We start from the raw sequence: 21,981 nt of genomic DNA on the forward strand, positions 1-21,981 counted from the left end.
GACTGGTGTCCTAATAAGAAGAGGAGAGGACCACAGACCTAGAGACACACAGGGAGAATATCATGCAAAGATGGAGAATTGAGTGATGTGTCCACTAGCCAAAAAACAGCATGCATTGTTAGTTGCTGCCAGAATCTAGGAAGACCTGGAACAGATTTTTCTTCAAAGTTCCCGTGAGGAATCAACCCTGCTGGTATCTTGAGTTTAGACTTCCAAACTCCAGAACTATGAGTGAATAAATGTATTTTTTTAAACCACCAAGTTTGTGGCACTTTCTTACAGTAGCACCAAAAAACTACTATAAAATATTTATGATATATGCTGATTACATGTGGCCTTGTGAATGTGTGGAAACACAGCATCTGAAAAGTGACACTGCCCCAGGAAGGGACAAAAAAGTACACAAGGGAGCTCCTTCAACAAGAGGTGCTCCATATTGAGTCATTCTCCTTAGTTTTTACCTCAGCCTTGGGAAATAAAGATGATTCTCTGTTTTTTCCCGGTAATAAAAGGCCCTGGAAGATCAGGCCATTCTTTCTCCCACTCATTTCCTCCAGCTATTCAAGCCTTCCTGCTCTCCCTTGAGCCTACTCAGTGAATTCTCATCTCAGAGTATCTGCTTTGAATCCTGCTCTCCCACATATTTTGCAAGTTTACTCTCTACTCAAATGTTAGCTTCTGAAATTTTCTTTGTCACTTGATTGTGAGAACCCTAAGCTTTTAAACCTTTTATTCTGCCTTACTTTTACCTCTTGATACATTATGTCACTAAGCTTATTGTCTATCTTCTCTTAAGAACTGGAACTCTATTCTGTTTCCCACCATACCATCAGTACCTAGACCATTCACTGACCCATAGAGGTTGCAGAGTAAATGAGTGAATGACATAAAGTGAGATGCAGAGAGGTTAATTGCAACTTTCCCAAGTCTTCACTGAAGACTGATATTCAAGATGACTATCTATAGGTATCTGAGTAGAAACTCTATAACAGCTGAGACCTGAATTCACCTGGAGATGACCTACTTTGAGAGGCTGATAGATGATAACTTCCATGCTTTATCAGACAAAGGATTTCTAGAGTCTAGGTTCCTGATAAGTGACAGAGTCTCCTGAGTAATATCAATTCTTATCACTTGCCCAGATCACTCCAAAATTTTTGAAAGCACTCTTCCAAAATTGTTCCATTGAATAGTTTAAAGGCAAGAATCTGGGAAATATTTTAACCAGATAAGATCCAGAAAGTAAAGTTGGGGACAAAGTGTTTTGTGAACCCAAGTAGAATATACAAATTTGCTTTTGTTGCAGTTTGCTATCATTGGTGCTGATAATTTGGGGCACAGTTTATATACATGGTATACACTCCCTAGCTACAATCATGCCTTAAGTTCTATATTTCCACAGACACCACAGGTAACATCAAATAATGCCAGTATACCATATATTCATTTCAATCAGTGCAATTTAAAATAGCAAATATATATATATATATATATATATATATATGTATATATATGCATATGCATATACATGTGCATTTAGGTCTGACTATTTGAGCCATTTTCTAATGTACATGTCCATTTTAAAAATAACTTTTAAATGAAGATATTATAAAATATTTCAAAAACATCACCACTTGACACACATGGTATCACTGATTTTCTAGTTCACTGGTAAAGACATTTAGTCCATGAAAAAATACATTAGTTGCAAAGCAAATTAACATTATTCCTCTCCCCATGGTGCTTGAATATTTTTAATCTCCTACTCTTACTAATTTTGCCTCCTAAATCTTTCTCAAAATCACCACATTTGTTCCTTCTCTATTATCACTGCCTGACTTCAATCTTTGGTAATATCACATTCCTGGCTGATGTATTCAAATTTATATCTCTACCTAAAATTCCTCCCAACATAGCATATCTACAATTAGATTGCCTCCACCCCTCCCTGACTGAAACTCTTCACTATCCCCCCATTGCTGTCTTGATTCATCCAAACATTTTTTACATGTCATGCAACTTGCTGTTTGTTCACCTCTTTTCCATTATCTCTGGCTATTTCTTGCTATAAACTGTTACTACAACACTTGCTCCTTTGCAAAAGTACTTGCAACACTTCTTCTTATTTCTTCACCTTGATTTTTGTGTTTACCTCCTGTTCTTTGTATGTCTACATCCCAAACATGACACCTTCATGGAACACTAACCAGCCCTGTGCATGTCACCGTTGCAAAACTGGGTCCAAAACAGGGTTTAGGAAGCACATGAGTGATGGAGGGAGTGTTCTAATGGAAAATTTATAAGGAAGGGAAGAAAGTGGAGAAGGAAAGAGGGAATAGCTAAGTGAGGAGCTATCATGTAAACTCTAGGCTTGTCATAATCCATAAGGAGTTCTGGAATTTAAAGAGCCCTGCATCATTATCCTACTTGAGATAAAGAAAGGAGTGAGCCTTACATGCCCACATCAGTCAGTTATTACCAGTGGGCCAAGGGATTGTCAATTTCCCAGAAGGGTGGCTTTTGTCAATCAAAAATAATTTTCATAGAGGAAGGGGCCATGGGGAGCCTAGAGGGAAGTGCCTAGGGAGATATCAAATTATATTTTTGTGTTTGACACAATTATATTGTTATATTTTGTGCATGTACAAATATATAACCACAAATACCACTATTATATATAATTATAATATACAATAAATTATTTTAAAAAAATAATAACCAAAGTAATTTTCAAGAATATATGACTGTGAGCTGTTAGCATTCAATATTCAAATGAGTTGAAGATGGGATATATCAGCTAAGTAAAATGAACCAAGATGGAGCATTTCCTACACTATCATAGATGTCTTGATTGTTTTATAATTATTCTAACATACCTCCCCAATTAGATACTTTAAAAGTAATATAATTTGCCCTTTTGTGAATAAATTCTTACATTTTCATATTAGGATGCAATCTGTGCAATTCTATGATTAGATTTTTTTGAAGAATTCAACCTTCAAGCTTGTTACCATGGAAATATTTTGAGCTCTTACATATGTAGTAATAGTGACTTAATTAAAAATACTTTCTCTAATCTCACTTGAATATATTGACATTATTCAGTGTATGTAGCTTTTGTTCATGAAATTATACTTCAGTATAAACTCTCAAAAAAGAATTAGTTTCAAATCTCAATTCTTTCACTGTCTTCATATAAGTTCTTAGAAGTTTATGGATAGTAACAAAAAGAAATGAAGATGGTGGTTTTTATTCCTTCTCCCTAACATAATTTTTTTTTGCTTCCTATTGACTCTAAGGAATTTGTACTGCAGAATCATATTAAACTAGAGTATTTCCATGGAATCCTCCCATCAGGGAACCTTTCTGAGAGAGGCTTTATAGAGCGGTATTTGATTCTGAAAGGGGAAAAAGTATTAAATATTAGTGGTATAATTACTTGATGATAATTTTTAAAAGTAACAAACTTGGTAACTTACATAATGGAATGAACAGTGTCTAGAAATATGCTTTTGAAATGATCATTCTCGACAGAGCTTATGTGTTGAAATAAGGAAAAACTGAATGTATCAGTAGTAATTCTGGTCATCAACAGTTTAGTTTTAGGGAACTGAGATTGTGCCTCAGTGTAGAGCACTTACCTAGCATGTGTAAAGCACTAGGTTCAATCCTCAACACCACATAAAATAAGTAAATAAAATAAAAAGTATTGTGTTCATCTACAACTAAAAATAATTTTAAGAAGAGTTTAAAGTTATCATGTATATTTTTAAGATTTGATATGTCTTGTTTCACAAAGTTGAAAAGAATACCTTGTGGTTATATAAGCAGAAGGCCTTTATTCAAAAGGAGATGCTGAAATATTTTGGAGTAAACTATCATTATGTCTCTACTTTATTTTGAACAGATTTAAGAAAAAAATTATGGTTCATGCACCCAGAATAAGAGAGCATGTGCACAACTGAGACAAAATGTTAACAAAGAAGAAAGTATATCGCGCTCCCTCTGGCCGCAGAGAGAGACACGACAAATGTCTGAAGCTTTGGAAGTTTATTATGCACAGTCCCTCTCCTACACTTCTCTTGCTCCCAGCTTCCGCGCACTCCCAGCTTCTCTTCTCTCAACCTCTTCTTACTCCCAGCTTCCGCGCACTCCCAGCTTCTCTTCTCTCAACCTCTTCTTACTTCCAGCTTCCGCGCACTCCCAGCTTCCAGCTCAGCTTCAGCCTCCGCCGCCTACTCTCCCACCCACCAGGCTTATATACACTTCAACCAATCAGGGGAGAGTACACGAGGTAAACGCGGACAGCTGCAAGCATAGGATAGGTACACGAGGGGGGCATGCTCTAATCACATCGTTAACTAGCCAATCATTGGAATTCACTGGTTGTTTACTGTATAGCTGGCCGCTTTTGGCTCAGCGTCAGGCGCCATCTTGACCATGCCTAAGGCTGGGGGTCCCGGAAACCCCGACAAAAGTAAATATGTTATCACTTCTTTCATTTAATACAATATTTTATTGTAAATATTGAAAAGGGACATAAGTCCATCATTTATTTAAATACATTCACACAAATGATTTGACAATATCTCAAATTATTCTTTTTTGTATTTGTCATCTTTTTTACCAAGAATATTTAAAACATCTTAATAATTTGACAGTTCATTTTTGAGCAACATGCTATTAAGTGAGTTTTGGCAAAAACTCCTAACTCAAGATCCTTTATCTATTTCCATATTAAAATGAATACAAAGTGTCTCTGTTGTCCAAAGTGCTATTATTTATTCATTTCCCCTCTGGTTTTTCCTTGTTATGTGACCCAGCTGCTTAAAAATATCCCATCTGACTGATATGGAAGTACAGAATAACTCTGCTCTTCAGGAATATTTCTTTTTTTTCAACATTTAAGTCACTCTATTCTGAAACTATGTATTAATATCTGTATGTATATATTCCCAATACAATTCTCCCTCTTTTCTCTTGATCTAATTTGTTACTATCCACTTAGAACTTTCTAGACTAAATCTTTTTGCTTTAACCTTCAAGCATTTTGCTTTATCTTACAAATCTTCTGAGACTGAATAATTTCATCTTACTCTTTAAACTTCTACCCTGAAGGTGTTTCAGTCTTTTCACTGGCAGTGCTATCCTCAGTTACAATAACTTGATTCTGGAATCATGCCGTAGTTCACATTATGATAACACAAGGTAATTCCATGCTTGTCACCAAAATTATAGCCCTTAAAATAAAATCCTACCTAGGATTCATTTCATGTAATGGGGAAAATGTACGAAACTGCATTGACAAATATTCTACACATCTATATAACCTTGACATATGTTTGTGCAGTGCTTTTATCCTCTTTAGTGCATGATGCCAGCTCTGAAGCTGTCATTTACTGGAATGATGGCAATGACTGACATTGATGATTTCCACCAAGCTTCTTGCATATTAACTCTGTACAGTGCCTCAATAAGATCCTTTATTAAGAATCTTAGACTCTAATCAGGTAATTAAAATAGACTAAATCAAAGAATAGTATGAAACTGACACCTTTATTAACAAACAATACATAGTTGTAAAGAGAATGAATTCTAGGTTCTGACATAGCTGGGTTAGAATCCCAACACCCGTTAGAGGACATGGAGTTTAATTGTACAGTTTGATCATTAATTTGTTTATTCATTCACTCATGCATTTAGTGAATGTTTGCTCTACTGGTTATCAGTCACTTCTAAGCACTGGGAGTTTGAAAGAAGTGAGTGACAAGAAAAATGTTACCTGTCCTCAAGGATCTTATATTCTCTTGAGGAGACCAAAACCAAATGGACAAATGAATATATAATGTAATACAATCTAATGTTAGATAAAACTAAGTCCTATGAAAAAAATATTAATACAGATTCCAGAACAAATGACCAGAATGGGAAGGCAATATTTCATACAGGGTAATCAGAAAAATTCTCTTTGGCAAAGTGATATTTAGAGGGAAATAGAGGAAAGGAAGTCATGCAGCTGAATGGTTTAAAGGTTTGAGACAAGCCAGGCATGGTGACACAGACCTGTAAACCCAGTGACTTGACCCTGTTTCAAAATTTAAAAGTTAAAAAGGAAAAGGAAAGGAATGTGGCTCAATGGTTAAGTGTACCTGTGGGTTCAATCCCTGGTATCAAAAAAGGTTTCAAAGAGATTAGCAAGTTCCAAAGCCATAGTGGATGTCTATGTGTAAGGTAAATCAAAATGTGTAATTCACTGGTGAATACATAAGTGCTTAGTAGCTATTAGAAATTATTTTTGAAGTAATAATTAATTTCATGTCTTGCATGTCTTCTTTGCTCTAATGTACATATTTCTTTTCATTTGGATCATTTTTCCTTCTCTTGAACTGTAAGTTGTTCATTCTTTTCTCAGAGACTTTAGGTTGATTTCTTTTTAGTTTGTGGAGTTTAATCCTGCTTGTTACTGCTGTTTGAGGTCATTTCTTCTTGGCCTTTGCCTTTTGTTCATCATTCACATACTTTGAGTAATGTCTAATTTATTTTCTTAGTAACAACTCACTTTTATTTCTTGTTATCTTGTTAGCTATAAGGTCTTTATTCCAGATTTTATCAGTCTGAGTCAAATCAGCAAGAAAAAAAACTGCAGAGTAATTTGAAAGAGAAAGATTTTATTAAATGCAACAATGGATTGAAGTAATGAAAGGAATGGCTAGTAGGGAATAAATATGTATTATTTTGTTTGTGTTACCATATCAAAATACCATAGACTGAATGGCTTAGAAAATAGAAATTTATTACTCTCAGTTCTAATGGCTGGAAAGCTCTAGATCAAGGAGCCAAACAGTTGGTTTCTGGTGATGTCTTTTCTTGGCTTGCAGGCGATTACATTCTTTCTCTCTTGTGAGCACGAGGGGAGAGAGAGAGCACTTTCTCAGGTCTTTTCTTATAAGGGCTCTAATCCTATTAGAAGAGCCACAGCCTCCTGACCTCCTCTTACTCTAATTACCTCTCAGTGGTCTCATCTTCAGATACCATCACACTGGTTGTTAGTTTTTCAAATTATGAATTGGGGACACATTCAGGTCATGGCAAAAATAACCTGAAGGTGTAAAGGAATAGCTGCCATTTTCCCTGGGGATGAGATAGAGCACCCAAAGAAAAGTTCCCATACTTCTATCCCTAGAGCAGAGATTCAGATCTTATTGGGAAGGTATAATCATGATTAACTGAATGGCAGAAGTCACTGAGTTTCTGTGCTATCAGAACTTGTTAGAAACCTACCCTCTGGAAGTTGACACAGACGCTCCCTATTATGTTCTTGGTAAAGCCGTTCATGAGAAGGAGTCTTACCTGAGACTCTGCTAAAAAAAATTTTTAAGCTGTTGCCTGCAGGAGCCAGCTGCTGGAGAAGCCTTGCACACTGCAAGAGCCTGTCAAGCAAGCATGCTGGGATGAGGAAGCAAAACCCTTTCCTCCTGTAATGTCTCTCCAGCACCCTCTACTGACAAAGCTTCAATACCAACTAGCAAAGGAAATATTTTGAAGGTCCAGATCTATTTTCACAGAGCAAAAAAGTATATTAAGAACTGAGGGACAATTAATAATAATGAACATACTATTATAAACCAAAAAGAAGTATCAGCAGGAGCAGACTAAGTAAATACATTGTTTACTAGCAGGGTAAACTACTTTTCAGGGCCCTTCTGAGTTTTTTTTCACTGTTACATTTTCTGTGTCTTGAATAAATCTGCCTAAATGTAGATGATCGCCAAATATTTGTTGAATAAATGAATGAACAAACTAATTGATTAATTTTTTTCTCTAATGTTTTTTTTTTTCTCTCTCTCTCCCTTTACTATAGCTGATGGATGCACTGATTGGTCTGTCGACATCAAGAAATACCAAGTTTTGGTGGGAGAGCCTGTTCGAATCAAATGTGCACTCTTTTATGGTTATATCAGAGCAAATTACTCCCTTGCCCAAAGTGCTGGACTCAGTTTGATGTGGTACAAAAGCTCTGGTCCTGGAGACTTTGAAGAGCCAATAGCTTTTGATGGAAGTAGAATGAGCAAGGAAGAAGACTCCATTTGGTTCCGACCAACATTGCTGCAGGACAGTGGTCTTTATGCCTGTGTCATCAGGTATTGTTTTAATTCCATTACTATTGAATCAATGAAATCACATGCTACATCCTTATACTTAAAATTTGCTGCTGTCTCTTTCAGCTAAAGGTATGGTCTCAATATTTGCTTGTGTTGCTGCTTTCTAAAATTTAGAAGCTAAATCATAAAAAGATGGGATTGGAATTTATATTGAGACATTATTTCTAGCTTATGGAGAAAAGAGATGCCATCTGGGTATCTACTTATGTTGCCAGAAATTACTAAAGACTATGAAATAAAATTTATAGAGGAGGTAAAATGTTGCAAATAAAATGTAAGCAAAGACTTGCAGAAAGGATGCATAGTTTATTGCTAAATGGGTTGTAACATTTTGTTATTGCCCTTCACAGACAGCACAGATACCTCTGGTTCACATACATCTGCAAAGATGATTTAGGTAATGTGTGTATGTGCACAGGAAGAGGAAGACAGCATTGCCATGTTAGGAAATACAAAGATTGTGTTCTAGATTGTTTTGTTAACTAAAATTGCTAAATCAATAACAAAGAATTTCCTGAGTCTCTCAGGGCCAATACCAAAGTTAATAACAAAGTCTGTGCCATTATCCCCAAGAAAACTCATCACACATCTTCACATCTTTGTCAGCTTGTGGAAAAGACATATGCAGTTTGTTTAATGATAATGCATTGAAACAGTATCCATGTAACACATTAGCAGTTAAAATCTCAGTTTAAGCATTTAGCCCTTCATGGATTGTGAATCATACCCTGCATGAATGATCATGAATGTCATTATACTATTAGAACATTACAAAGCTAGATATAGGCATATGGAGGGTGTGTTTAAATCCATTTATTTGAGTTTCTATATTTCAGCTTATTCAAATAAATAAAGACCTAAAGCAGTTGATTCTTGACTTGGAGAGGCTGACTTGGTGATTCTAAGACTTCTGAAACACCTAGTATTTCTCTTTCAAAAACAAATTCAACATCTCCTTCTGAAATTCTGATTGGCACCTCTCATTTCTACTTCATAGGGATCATACTTCTCTCTTACAGTTTCCTGTAACAATATGCTTCATGCTGAGTTATGGCTTCAGGTGTCTCAGGACATTTAAATAGGTCAAAGTCATATAAAATTTAGAAATAAATGTATTTTTTAACACTGATAACATATATTAGAGTTAATGTTGCAAAATGTAATGGATATAAAGAGTTGTATTTGAGAAAAATATCCACTGAATTTTTAAAATAACAAATGTATTATTCCTTGGTCAACAGGTGGTTCTTTTAGGACCTATCAATTATTTCATGTTCAAACACAGTTCTTAATAGAAGTAGAGGTTCTGTGGGGGCATTGATAAATAGTGCCATGCTATTACAGTTAAGGAATACTGATTGGACCAGCTGTTCTCACTATACCAAGTCACTTGATTTTAATTTCTTATTTGCTGATTATTTTTTAAAGCTGTTATTTATGATTGTTTTTGCATGTGTGGAGGTAATTCTTCAAGGTAGGCAAATGTGTATCCTCATTTGACTGAAATTAGAATTCAGTTGAATTTCCAGAATCTAACACTTCATTTCATTATTTATTGTTGATGGGAAAATAATGTGGAACTTTAGTAATCTGAATTTCAAAAAGACTGAATTGCATTTCTTTTATGTGTTTAAATATACGGTCAGATCCAATGCTCTGAGAAACTGCATTAAAATGTCCCAGAATTATGTATAGTTATAAGAATAAATGAAGGACTGAAGTTTCCAAAATGATGACATTTGTCATATTTCCATGTTTCTACATTTCATTGGAAGGTGAAATTAAAAGACAAAAGCCTGGAAGTTTAATATGTGTCAAATGGTATCCATGAGAAGGTGATAAACTGAAAAAAATAGAAACTTGCTACCAAGATTCAAGTATGCCCATGAATTTGAAGCTAACAAAGTTTCTATGTCTTCCTTTTGTAATTTGGAAAGAGATAGTCAAAATCTTTGTAAGTAGCAGTTGAAATGGCATGCCTTGGTGTTGATGTGATGGAAGTCCAAGGGCTGCCTTTTGGCATTTTGGCACATTGTTAGCTACTAGGCCACAAATGGTCACAATTATTATTATTTTTTAAATAATCCACTTGCAAGAATTTCAGAAGTTGAACATATTAGCTTCTATTCAGAGATTCTATTGTTGGTATTCTGTGCATTAACTTATCAATTAAATGGTTTAACAAGACTTTTATGTATAATTTACATTTATACCTAAATGTACACAAATAAATATTGATAGTAATGGAAATAGCTCAGATAACTATCATTACAGTGAACAAGAACTTTCCTGCCCCTTACCTTAATTCTGAAAGAATAATGTTGTAATTATTTATTCCATGGTGCATGGCTTTTTAAATATTTTCTTCTTCTTGAATTTTCACCTTATTGTGTTTCACGAAAAAGGAAATGAAAGAGAGCTGTGTAACATTTCCTTTTGTTTTCTTGTATTGTCATCTATAGAAACAAGTTTATTTTACAAAGGAAATAAATTTCCCTATTCTTGACCTCCTAATTTTTAATTCATCTTTTTAGTGTCATGTCCTATTATCAATTTTATATGCAAAGTTAGGTAGTGCACACATAAGTACTGCAGTGCCACCAAAAATGGTAGCATGTTGTTTTATTTGTTTTGTTGTTGTTGTTGGGCTTTTTGGGGAGGTACTGGGGATGGCATCTAGGGGTGCTCTACAACTAAGCTATTTTCCCAGTCCTTTTCATTTTGAGACAGGGTCTTGCCAAATTCTGAGGGTCTTGCTAAATTGCTGAGGTTGGCCTTGAGCTTGCAATGCTCCTGCTTTGGCCTCCCAGATCACTGGGATTAGAGGCATGTGCCAAGGCTCTGAGTCATGTTAAATCATTTGACAAAGCATTTTAATTAAACTTTTGTTCTTGAGATAATTGCAGAATCATATTCAGTTGCAAGAAATAATATAGAGAGATTCATGTATCCTTTACCAAGATTTGCTCAATGGGTAACATTTTGCAAAACAGTAGTACAATACCACAATGAGGATATTGACTCAATATTCTCAAGAAACAAGACAATGCCATCACTTTATGGAATTCTCCTGTTGTCCTCTTATAGTTATAATTCTCTCTACCCAATACTAAATCACTGGCCACTACTAATCTATTCTTGCTATTTATAATTTAGCAAATTTAATAATACAATATAAATAAAATCTTACAATGTATACATTTTGGAATTGGATTTTTCATTCAGCAAATTCCCTTGAAATCCATACAAGATGTCACATGTAAATGGAGTTTATTCTTTTTTTTATTGTAAACAAAAGGGATACATGTTGTTTCTTTGTTTGTACATGGAGTAAAGGCATACCAATTGTGTAATCATAAATTTACAAAGGGTAATGTTGGTTGATTCATTCTGTTATTTTTCCCTTCCCCCCACCCCTCCCATCCCTCTTTTCCCTCTATACAGTCCTTCCTTCCCCCATTCTTGCCCCCCTCCCTAACCCTAACTCTAACCCTAAAACTAACCCCTCCCACGCCCCATTATGTGTCATCATCCACTTATCAGTGAGATCATTCTTCCTTTAGTTTTTTCAGATTGGCTTATCTCACTTAGCATGATATTCTGCAATTTCATCCATTTTCCTGCAAATGCCATAATTTTATCATTCTTTATGACTGAGTAATATTCCATTTTATATATATGCCACAGTTTCTTTATCCATTCATTAACTGAAGGGCATCTAGGTTGGTTCCACAATCTGGCTATGGTGAATTGAGCAGCAATGAACATTGATGTGGCTGCATCTCTGTAGTATGCTGATTGTAAATCCTTTGGGTATAGGCCAAGGAGTGGGATAGCTGGGTCAAATGGTAGTTCCATTCCAAGTTTTCTAAGGAATCTCCATACTGCTTTCCAGAGTGGCTGTTGCAGCCCCACCAGCAATGTATGAGTGTACCTTTTTCCCCACATCCTCGCCAACACCTGTTGTTGCTTGTATTCTTGATAATCGCCATTCTAATTGAGGTGAGATAGAATCTTAGGGTGGTTTTGATTTGCATTTCTCTTATTACTAGAGATGTTGAACATTTTTCCATATGTTTGTTGATTGCTTGTAGGTCTTCTTCTGTGAAGTGTCTGTTCATTTCCTTAGACCATTTGTCGACTGGATTATTTGTAGTCTTGGTGTTGAGTTTTTTGAGTTTGTTATAGATTCTGGAGATTAGTGCTCTATCTGAATTATGATTGGCAAAGATTTTCTCCCACTCTGTAGGCTCTTTCTTCGCATTGCTGATAGTTTCCTTTGCTGAGAGAAAGCTTTTTAGTTTGAATCTATCCCAGTTGCTGATTCTTGCTTTTATTTCTTGTGCTATGGGAGTCCTGTTGAGGAAGTCTGGTCCTAAGCCGACATGTTGAAGCTCTGGACCTACTTTTTCTTCTATAAGATGCAGGGTCTCTGGTCTGATTCCGAGGTCCTTAATCCATTTTGAGTTTAGTTTTGTGCACGGTGAGAGATATGGGTTTAGTTTCATTATGTTGCATATGGATTTCCAATTTTCCCAGCACCATTCTCCATTGCATATTTTTGGCACCTTTGTCTAGTATGAGAAAATTATATTTATTTGGGTTTGTGTCCTTGTCCTCTATTCTGTACCATTGATCTATCTGTCTATTTTGGTACCAATACCATGCCGTTTTTGTTACTATTGCTTTGTAGTGTAATTGAAGTTCTGGTATTGCAATACCCCCTGCTTCATTTTTCCTGCGAAGGATTGCTTTAGCTATTCTGGGTTACTTATTCTTCCAGATGAATTTCATGATTGCTTGTTCTATTTCTGTAAGGTACGTCATTTGGATTTTAATTGGAATTGCATTGAATCTGTATAGCACTTTTGGTAGTATGGCCATTTTGACAATATTAATTCTGCCTATCCAGGAACATGGGAGATCTTTCCATCTTCTAAGGTTTTCTTTAATTTCTTTCTTTAGCATTCTGTAGTTCTCATTGTAGAGGTCTTTCACCTCTTTTGTGAGATCGAGTCCCAAGTATTTTATTTTTTTCGAGGCTATTGTGAATGGGGTAGTTTTCCTAACTTCTCTTTCTGAAGATTCATCACTTATGTATAAAAATGCATTAGATTTATGAGCATTGATCTTATATCCCACTACTTTACTAAATTCACTTATGAGTTCTAAAAGTTTTCTGGTGGAATTTCCTGGTTCCTCTAAGTACATAATCATGTCATCAGCGAACAGGGATAGTTTGAGTTCTTCTTTTCCTATTCGTATCCCTTAATTTCTTTGGTCTGTCTAATTGCTCTGGCTAGAGTTTCAAGGACAATATTGAATAGGAGTGGTGAAAGAGGGCATCCCTGCCTTGTTCCAGATTTTAGGGGGAATGCTTTCAGTTTTTCACCATTTAGAATGATATTAGCAATGGGCTTAGTGTAGATGGCCTTTACAATGCTAAGGAACGTTCCCACTATCCCTATTTTTTCTAGTATTTTGAGCATGAAGGGGTGCTGTATTTTATCAAATGCTTTTCCTGCATCTATGGAAATAATCATGTGATTCTTGACTTTAAGTCTGTTGATATGGTGAATTACATTTATTAATTTCCTGATGTTGAACCAACCTTGCATCCCTGGGATGAAACCCACTTGATCGTGGTGCACTATCTTTTTAATATGTTTTTGTATGTGATTTGCTAAAATTTTGTTAAGAATTTTTGCGTCGATGTTCATTAAGGATATTGGTCTAAAATTTTCTTTCCTCGATGTGTCTCTGTCTAGTTTAGGTATCAGGGTGATATTGGCTTCATAGAATGAGTTTGGGAGAGTTCCCTCCTCTTCTATTTCATGGAATACTTTGAAAAGTATTGGTATGAGCTCTTCTTTAAAGCTTTTGTAGAACTCGGCTGAGAACCATCAGGTCCTGAACTTTTCTTTGTTGGTAGGCTTTTGATGACTTCTTCTATTTCATTACTTGAATTGGTCTATTTAAATTGTGTATGTCCTCCTCGTTTAGTTTAGACAATTCATATGTCTGTAGAAACTTGTTGATATCTTCGAAATTTTCTATTTTGTTGGAGTATAGATTTTCAAAATAGCTTCTAATTATGTTTTGTATTTCAATCGTGTCTGTTGTGATATTTCCTTGTTCATGCCGAATTTTGGTGATTTGGGTTTTCTCTTGTCTTCTCTTTGTTAGTGTGGCTAAAGGTTTATCAATTTTGTTTATTTTTTCGAAGAACCAACTATTTATTTTGTCAATTTTTTGTATTGTTTCTTTTGTTTCAATTTCGTTGATTTCAGCTCTGAGTTTAACTATTTCCTGTCTTCTACTACTTTTGGTGTTGGTCTGTTCTTTTTCTAGGGCTTTGAGCTGTAGTGTTAGGTCGTTTATTTGTGAGTTTTACTTCTTTTATTGAATACGCTCCATGAAATAAATTTTCCTCTAAGTTCTGTGAGTTTATTCTTTTTATTGCTGAGTAGTTTTCCCTGGTAAAGGCATGCTATGGTGATTATTAGTTCACCTAATGGCATCTGGTTTGTTTCCAGTTTGGGGCTATTAAAAATAAAGCTTCTATGAACATTCACACAAGAATTTGAGGTGAAAATAAGTTTAAATTTTTCTAGGATAAATATTCAATAGTGAATATGAGTTGTAAGGTAGTTGCATGTTTAATTTTATAAAACACTGCAAAACTATTTTCCAATGTAACTGTATCATTTTACATCCCTATCAACAATAATACAGTTTATCACATACTTGCAGTATTTGGTGTAATCATTATATTTAATTTTAATCATTCTAGTAGACTTATCCTAGTATCTCATTGCGATTTTAATTTGCATTTCTCTAAATGACTAATGATGGCTAGCATTTTCATGTGCTACTGGCCATCTCAATCCTGTTCAGTAAAATTTCTGCCCATGTATTTGTTCATTTTGTAAATTAATTTTTGTGTCTTCCTTGTTATAGTTTTAAATATCTTTGTATGTCTGGATAAAATTTCCTTTTTTGGATAAGTGGGTTGCAAATATTTTCTGCCAGACTATAATTTATGTTTTCTTCTTATTATGGTCTTTCACAAAGCAAACATTCTTAATTTCAATAAGGTTCAAATTATGAATTTTTCTAGTTACAATTCATACTTTTGGTATGAAGTATGAGAATTCTTTGCCTAGCTATTGGCCATAATGATTTTTTTTTCTTATTTTCACTTCTTAATTATTAATGTAGAAGATATGTCAATTTTCTTTTTGCTTTACACTTTACATTTCAGTCTGTGAGCTTTTGTGAGTTAATATTTGAATAAGATATGAAATTTATTTAAGTCTAGTATTAGTTTTTTGCATGGATAGGAAGTTGCTTCAACATTGTTGAAAAAGGCTACACTTCTTCTGTTGAATTGCTTTTGCACTTCTTTTTCAAACTGAGCAGGTTTGTGTAGGTTGATTTCTGCATTCTTTATTCTATACTTAAGACATCAATCCCTCTGCCAATACTATGGTACTTGATTTGTGTAGCTATATGGTAGGCCTAAATATCAAGTGAAGTGAGTCCTCTTTATTTTTCTTCTCAAAGCTACTATAGCTAGTTAACTAATGTGGACTGCTTGTTTTCCTTATAAATTTTATCATAAGCTTATCTATGGTCATATAAACCTAACTGGAATTTCTTTTTGTTTCTTTGTGGCACTGGGGATCCATTGTAGTGCATCTAGGCAAGTGCTCTACCACTAAGCTACATTCTCAGTCCTACCTTATTGGAATTTCAATAATAGTTGCATGAAAGTTATAGATCAATTCAAATAGAACTGATATCTTTATCATGTTGGGTCTCTGAATATATGAACAATTACAACTCTTCATTTATCTAGGATTTTTTCTTTGATTTCTTTCCTTAGCATTTGTAATTATCAGCATAAAAATCCTGTACACATTTTTAAAAATTGATTCCTAAGAATTAATTTCTTTGGAGTATTGGTAAATGGTATTATTGTTTTAATTTTGGTTTCAGCATGAACAGTTTTAGTATATAGAGATATGATAGAATTTGGGGTTTAAGTTAGCAATATCTAAAATCATTTTTTCAAACTATATCTATAATGTGTTCTAGCTAATATCTTGCTCCTTGCCCAATTCTTGAGTTTCTCTTGAGAGATCAAGTAACTTTTGTTTCTCATTGAAAGTACGTATTAAGCATCTATCAAAAAAATACTTAGTGAAATCCATGTATTTATTCATCCATTTAACAGACATCTACTGATCATTCTCTGATAAGTACTATGGTAATGCTAGTATCACAAAGATTTCTAAGATTTTTTTACTCAAGTAGTTTGCATAAGAGAAAATGAATATATAATAAATTGGTATAGATACTATGAATATAGTTTAGAATACAATAGGATCTGCTAAGATGAAGTAGCACTATGCCTCCTAGGTTCTCCCCCTACAACTAAAATTCCTGCATATAACACAAGTCAAAAGAGAAGAGAACTTTCTAGGAATCTCAGGACTTGAGAAATGTCATGGAAATACTCCATATTCTCACAGTCCTGCCTGCTTTTTGTAGATTAATGCATGTATTTTTACGTTTTGTTCTTTTGTCTGAAATTCATTTGTTCATTGCCTACCCTAGTAGTATATATTTATTTCCTGAAGAAAATCTAGTTTGTTTATTTTCTACCTTTCCCAAATTGCTCCAAAGATAATTATTTCAGTGATCAATTGTAGATAGAAAATACCTCAAACTTTAGTGATTTAATACAAAGCCATTTTATTTGCACAGGATTTGCAATGTAGGTTGTAGTCAGCTGGCTGGTTTTTCTATTGATGTTGCCCATGGCCATATGTGGCTGGAATCTACTGGGATGCAGGATTGGCTCAGCCAGTTTCTCTCTCTGTGAACTCTTTGGGCCTCTCTCCTATACTTACTAATGTACCATGAGTCAAATCTAAAGATAATTTGGGAAGAGCCTTTATAAGTACTTGTATTCTGTGAAGTTTGGCCCACTGGTAATGTCACCAAAGTAAAAGTCCAATAGAATCAGCCTTTGTCCCTAATAAACCATGCCCTTACACATGCAAAGTGCATTCATCCCATTCCTAAGACCCCCAAAGTCTTATGTCATCAAGATCAGAATAGTAGTCCACAATCTCATTGTCTAAGTTAGTTCTGGGTACAAATGAAATTCTTCAGAATTAGTTGCCTGATTGCAACTGATCAGGAGTGACTCCTGTTGATTCAAAACTTAACTAAGAAAACAGGTTAGCTGGTCTCACAGCCCCAGTATACAATGGTAATACAGTAATAGTATTACTAAACTAAGTATTCCCATTTGTAATGGGGAATGAGGAGGGAGTTACAGGGCATTTACTGGTCTATAACAATTCTTAAGTCTAGCTGGGCTCAATTCACCGGTTTCTTAACTGGAACCTAATTCTCCTTTTTACAAGTGGTTCTCTGTGGCTCCTGGTTCTAGCTTCTCTATTTCCATTGAAAGGTAAGGACTCAGAGATCATATTAAAATTGAACTTTGTCCATTTTAGTATAAGGTAATATAATTCCTTTAGAAGCTCTGCTGTGAGGCTTTTATGTATTACTTTTTTAACTGATCTATTAAGAAACTACACCCTAACATATTTCCAAGGGAAATTCCTCTCTAACTTGGTTTAAGTCTGGTGTTGCTGGAGGACCATGCACCCACAATTCTTACACACCTTCTTCCTTGCTAGTATTAGATTTTGCCTAATAGTTCATCTTACCTACCTTTGCTGTATCATAGAGAATGTGTTATATCCCAAACACATATCTATCACATTTTTACCCCTCAAAATTAAATATGAGATGTTTGTCAAAAAGAGGCTCTCAATATTTATTGAATAGAATAATAAGTAATTAGGATTAATGTTCTTTAGAATATCCTGTGGAAAACACCACTATGGACAAAATTACCTAATTTTCTCATTTCTATCATTTTCCATGAGAGAATAATGTAATTGTTTTTCTTATAACATCTAATGAAAACTAACACTAGTTATGAACTGTTTATTCTGCATCATGTTTTTTGGTATTCCAGAAGACAGTTTCCTTTTTTTATTCCCCAAATATGCCTTAATTATCAGCAGGTAGAAATAGAAAATAATAAAATGTTAGGTCTAATAGACTGACAATTAGTAAACCATAAACATAGTGTAAACTATTTATTTTAATCTGTATGATAGAAAATAAATTCAGTATTTTTTGTTTTTGTGATTTTTTTTTAAATCAAGTAATTCTTGGATCAAAGAATATATAATGTCAGTGTCAGTTTAAAAAATCTAAAGTATACACACCTCAAGGGGTCTTCATAATTTGTTCAGGGCAATCAATGTCCACATAAATGTTTTATATCCTACCCAGAAATTTTAATGATCTTATGCATATGTGTTTCAAGGACCTAATGTAATTTCACAATCTTGGTTCTCTAATTATTAAACTATCTTTCCTAATTGAAATCAGAGTATACCCTTGAGAACATCAGCTGTAATTTATAGGTTATAAAAAATGCAATTAAATCTATATAAGCTAGTCCTTTAAAAAAGCCATATACAAGTGGAAGTCTTTAAAGTAAGATTTTGAGTCTGGGTTTAGAGTCTTTTATGGTTGATATATTAAAATTATAGTACTATAAATCAGACATTTTTTCTCTATTTTTTCAGGAGAACATCTTTCTTGCCATAATAGGCTTCAATAGGTTTTCCAGACTCGTTATTGATGATGGTTGGACATGGTGCTAAAATGGTAGATCAACCTAGAGCAGATAATAAGTTTTGCCTTTTTGTCACATCTGAGACATGAAGGCATTCTCTAAAGGATCAAACTATTTTTAAATAGGACCATAATTAGCCAATTGTCATCTTTCTGAGTGTTTTCATTTGAAGAACTGCAAACCCAATTGATAGAGTAAAAACCAGATCCTATCTGAATTGCCTATAGGAAATAATGATTTTTTTTAACCATTCAAGTAGTTCATGTCTTCAACATAATAGCCTAATTTCTGTACTAAGAAGATGAAATTAATTCTGCTGAAATAAAATATGGTAGTTTCTTAGGTCACTGAATGAAGAAAATTTAGTCTAATATCCCTAAGTCTGATATAGAAAAATCTTTGAGAATTCTTGAAATCAATGACATGTTCATAGCAGATACAGAATTATGAATTTTCTGCAGAAAACCTCAAATTATTATGGAGTAGATAGACTACTGAAAAAGATGATCCAGTTGTGTCATAATTCAGTGTGTAAAGATTAATTCTGAGATTTTATTTTTTTGCATTTTAGGTAAAATGCATCACTTTGTGCCTTTTTCAATCATGGATAAAAACATACATATTTCATATTTCACAAATATTGAATGTATATGATATGACAAATGGTAGTTTTGAAAATTTTATTCTATATTTATCTGTTTTATTTATTTATTTATTTATTTATTTATTTATTTATTTATTTATTTATTTATTTTTGCAGTATTGGAGATCAAACCCAGGGCCTCATGCATGCTAAGCAATCACTGCACCACCTAGCTACAATTCAGTCTGATGAGGAAATTTTTAACTTGCAAATAATATCTTTCAGGCACACACATCACTTATAATGCAGCAATATTATTGGTGACTATACTTTTTTACTGTGATTATTAACTTTCCTTTACTTGTAAAAACTATTCAAAAAGTTAACTGCTAGTGTTGATGCAATAAGTGAGGGAAAACATCAGTAGACCTGTTAATACTTACTGATGAGCAAAATTTGAGAAGAGTAAAGGAGTTGAAGATGAAGCAGGTAAGATTATCCAAACCTCTTTCTAAAACTAGTTTTGTATGTGATTGTCAGGTAAATAAATGAAAACATAAGCTCAATGAATGTAAAGAAAACAATGAAGGGGCTGATGATTATTAGAAGGGCTTATGTAGGACCTGTGGTTGAACAGAATTTATGGCTAGCCAAAGCATAATTAAGACAGATTTCTTTTTTACAAAGTTTTCATGAGTACATGAGAAATTAAATAATGGTTCAGAATAGGGGCTTTCAAACTTTTTCTAAAAATCGCCAGGTGGTAAAAATGTTAGATTTTGCAGGCCATACAATCCCTGTTGAAACTGTTCAACTCTGCTGTTATAATGAGACAGCATCCATACACAATACATAAATGAATGACTATGACTGTGTTCCAATAAAACTTCATTTAGCCAAAACAGGTGATGGAGTGGATTTGGGATACGGGACATAGTTTTCTGTCCCCTATCTAGAAAGTGCCTTGCAAACTATAACTAGTTAAATCAACAATAGCAGTTGTTACTATTGACAAAGCAAAGCCACAATCTATTCCTGATAGTGTGACAAAATGTTTTGTTGTTGTTGCTTTTGTTTTGTACATGATGGTTAGAAGCATTGTTAATGTATCTTGCAGCAATTGTGTGAATGTTTAGAGAAACTGGAACATGAAAACAAGCATGGAGTTTTACAATAATAGTCATGAAGCAATGAGGACTATGGTTAGCATATTAATGGTAGTAATGGTAAAGAAAAAACAGATTCAAGATTATTTTTGGAAGGAAAAAATCTGTCATTGATGATATTTGATTGCATATATTTTGACCTTGATTAGATGATGCTGTTGGATAGCAAAATATCTTAATGCTTTTCCATACAAACTGAAATATTTTCATCACAGACCTCAGGGTCTTAAGAAATAAAATTGCCTACACTTTACTCCATTGCATTAGGAAACATTTAAATAGTTACCTCATCATTACTTTCCTGTGTACCATTTGAATGAATAAGTGAAGGGGTGTGGGATTCTACATAGTTTCTCTATTTGTTAGTCTCTTCATTAGACCATTCGTTTAAGATCAGAGATGAAACTTTTCATCTTTTCATTTCTGTTTACACATAGATCTGAACAGATCTAAACAGACAAATCTTTCAATCAGTTGTTACAGTTTGGGGACAGATTATTGAATATAGCAATCTTATAAATAACGATGACTTAAGAGAGAAGTTTGTTTCTCAGGAAAAAAATCAATCTGTAAGCATTTCAGAGCTGATATGTTGACTAATTGTCTAGGCCTCAGTATTCTTCTGTATTTCATATCCTGCTCCTTCTAGTCTATGGTCCTCATTGTTTTTTCCAAGATAAAACTCTATGACAGTCATAGTGTTATAAGCAGTAAGATATAGAATGAAAGGTACAAAATACGATCCTTCTTACATTTCAGAACAAGTCCCAGAGGTTTCTTGCATTGTTTATCTTATGTATGATAGGCCAGAACTTGTTCATATAATTATACCAAGCTGCAATAGTGGTTTATATATGAGGTTTTCATTATTAATTACCCATGTGCCTGATATGAATGCTAAAATTACTTAGGATTTTAAATTGATTTCCCCAAAAGCAAAGCCAAAGATAGGAATTCTTGTGCAAGTGATCTACTGAGGGAGTGTTCTTAGGAGAAATCTGCAGAGGCAGAAGCCAGGCAAATATATGTTTTAAAAGTCTAGTCTCTGGCTGATTCCACAGGGAGTTCTGGAGTATAAATTGCATCACAGGATTTATCCTGCCTTGAAGCAAGGGATGTGGGCTGGTACTTGGCAGGCATCTCTAACCAGGTGGCTCCTGTCATGCTAAGGTGATTTTTCACAAAATGATAAAGGTGTGAGCCTTGACCAGCCAACACCCACAGCAGCTGCAGGATGAGGCCAACAGTTGGTGAAGAAATTATAGGTGTAATACCAAATGCATCTGTTGCCCTGAGAAAGAAGGGGACAAATATTGAGGGAAAATTAGTAACTAT

At 34.3% G+C, this 21,981-nt stretch overlaps 1 protein-coding gene across 1 annotated transcript in view; it reads left to right on the forward strand.

Moving 5' to 3' along the window:
• Window positions 1-21,981, forward strand: part of Il1rapl1 (interleukin 1 receptor accessory protein like 1) — a 1,316,339-nt gene that overhangs the window by 681,302 nt on the left and 613,056 nt on the right. The window contains exon 3 of the mRNA XM_047536575.1: window positions 7,862-8,141. Within this exon, the coding sequence (XP_047392531.1) occupies window positions 7,862-8,141 (280 nt within the window). The remainder of the gene's footprint in view (window positions 1-7,861; window positions 8,142-21,981) is intronic.

The sequence above is a fragment of the Sciurus carolinensis genome, chromosome X, assembly GCF_902686445.1.
Source record: "Sciurus carolinensis chromosome X, mSciCar1.2, whole genome shotgun sequence".
Taxonomy (NCBI): Eukaryota; Metazoa; Chordata; class Mammalia; order Rodentia; family Sciuridae; genus Sciurus; species Sciurus carolinensis.